This window comes from Oratosquilla oratoria, chromosome 27 (genome assembly GCF_046742065.1).
Source record: "Oratosquilla oratoria isolate Oo_2021 chromosome 27, ASM4674206v1, whole genome shotgun sequence".
NCBI lineage: Eukaryota > Metazoa > Arthropoda > Malacostraca > Stomatopoda > Squillidae > Oratosquilla > Oratosquilla oratoria.
This window is the reverse complement of record NC_134803.1, coordinates 25,492,019-25,494,518: the sequence shown is the minus strand read 5'-3', so window position 1 is coordinate 25,494,518 and position 2,500 is coordinate 25,492,019. Positions and strand designations below refer to the sequence as shown.

Here is a 2,500-nt window from a genome sequence, read left to right as displayed (position 1 = left end):
CCATGTACATAATAAAAAGCAATGGTGACAACACACTGCCCTGTCTCACTCCACTTGCTATCCCAAACCAATTTCTAGCTCCATATTTGGAGATCACTGCGCTTTCAGATGTACGATAAAGTCTCTTTATTGCATTTGCAAGATGGGTAGGTACCTCATACTGTGAATCCTTAAGCACACCCCATAGTTTCCTTCTTGGCACTCTATCAAAAGCCTTTTGTAAATCCAGGAAGATCATATGTTCCTCAACATTCCATTCCCATGCCTTTTCAACCAGCATCCTAAAAAAATCGAGTCTGTGGTGCTTCGTCCTGGTCGAAAACCATATTGCCATTCACCCAGTTTCATTTCAACTACAATTCTTAATCTGACCTCCAATATTCTTTCATAGACCTTTCCTATGTGCGGCAAAAGTGATACTCCTCTGTAGTTACTACAGATTTTCCGGTCCCCTTTCTTAAAGATAGGGCATATCAGAGCTTTACTCCATTCCGCAGGCACTGTTACTGTTTTATATGCTGCATTGAACATAGACACTAAATATGGCAGTAAAGTCTCCTCTGCTTCTTTAAAAAATCTCCGCCGGCAAGCCATCGCATCCTGCAGATTTTCCATTCTTCATTCGTTTAATTGCTGCCTTTACCTCGTTGGATGTTATTTCCAAACTCTCGTCATTTCTCACTTCTCCCATCTCCCAATGGTCAGCCACCTCGTCCTCATTAACATTCAGCAACTCACCTATCTATATCAGCAGGGTTTGTCAGGATGTTACCCTCCCTATCTTTAATGGTTGAACAAGTTTCCCTGCTTCCTTTACGATAGCTTTTTGCTAAACTATAAATTAATTTCCTTCCAGTATTAAAATCATCTTCTAACTGTTCTTCTAATTGATCCCAAAAAAAATTCTTTGCTATTTTCTTTATCCTTTCAGCCTCTTTCCTTGCACTTTCGTACATTAATCTGTTTTCCCTTGTTCTTCTTTTCATCCATGTGCGAAAAGACTTCATCTTTTGTTTCACTGCTTCCCTCACCTTTTCAGTCCACCAAGGGGTCTGTTTCTTTCTTTTCCCCCCAACATACTTCACTCCAATAGTTTCCTCTGCAATATTAGTCAACTTGTCTTTAAGATAGTTCCACATATGTTCAACAGCTTGATCATTCTGTACTATCACCTCATCTGCGATTTTTTCGTTCAGCCTCTGCTTAATCTCACCCTCTTTTAGCTTGACCAGATTGAGTCTTCTTCTTTTTGGGGGCGGCCTTGATCTTAATTTCTTGAAAGTTAGTTTGGCCACCACTAGCCTATGGTCAGCATCCATTGACTCCGAGGGAATGCTCTTTTGCAGTCTATAAGATCTATCATTGATCTGCATACGTATTCCCCTCTACCATTGTTCCATCCATACCAAGTCCACTTATGCGACTCTCTGTGTTGAAAAAGGTGTTCATTATTTTCAAATTATTCAGGGTACAAAAACCCAAAACCCTCTCTCCATCTGCATTTCTGTCTCCTACATCAAAGGCTCCAATGACATCCTCATATCCTACCTTGTCTACTCCGACGTGTCCATTCCAATTTCCTATTACAAATATTTTTAATCTTTCATTAAAGGGATCAATAGCAGGCTGTAGCATCTCGTAGAAGTGTTCTTTTTCTTCTTTTGTTCTTCCATTCTGCCATGCGTATATTTGTATAACCCCTATTTTCTCTTCCCTCATCCTTAATACGCATCCTATTATTCTTTCACTAATATAGTGAATTCTCTCTATACCTTTAGCAAGGTCTGGGCTAACAAGTATTCCCACCCCATGTCAAGCATCATCCTTTCCTTTTCATACAAGAGTGTAATCGCCATGTACAATCTTCTTAGTTTCTCCTCTAATTCTAGTCTCTGCCAGACCCAGTACATCAAGTTTCCTCCTTTTCATCATCTCAACCTCCTCCTCCTCCTTATCCTTCAGGGTTGCACAGTTTATAGTTCTCAGCAGAAGAGTTTTTCCGAGCACATGTCCATTATCGGTCCTAGTCGTCTCCGTTTGGTCTACCTGATTCCGAGGCGTAGCGTGAGTTTCTCGAGCAGAGTGATAACTGCCGGCTTGCTAGACCTGTCGCAGTCCACCGCTGTCGTTAGCGTTACCCAGGGGGCCCCTCTTGGAGGTGAAAGTCGGAATTTACCCTCCACACACACATATATATATATATATATATATATATATATATATACATATATATACATATATATATATATATATATATACATATGTACACATATATATTATGTATGTGTAATATAATGTGTGTGTGTGTGTGTGTGTGTGTGTGTGTGTGTGTGTGTGTGTGTGTGTGTGTGTGTGTGTGTGTATGTGTGTACTGAAAGTAATTAAAAGATGTTTTGGATAGAAATTAAAAGAGGAAGAGGAGGCGAATCAAGAAGAAATGGAAATGCAAAACGTGCGGAGGGAGAGATAATATTGAAGGAGACGGTAGTAAAATGAAGAT

At 40.0% G+C, this 2,500-nt stretch overlaps 1 protein-coding gene across 1 annotated transcript in view; it reads right to left on the bottom strand.

Annotated features, from left to right (window-relative positions):
• LOC143039787 (uncharacterized) overlaps positions 1 to 280 on the bottom strand; it is an 845-nt gene extending 565 nt beyond the window's left edge. Inside the window, exon 1 of the mRNA XM_076210030.1 lies at positions 155 to 280. Within this exon, the coding sequence (XP_076066145.1) occupies positions 155 to 280 (126 nt within the window). The remainder of the gene's footprint in view (positions 1 to 154) is intronic.
• Positions 281 to 2,500: the final 2,220 nt, after the last annotated feature.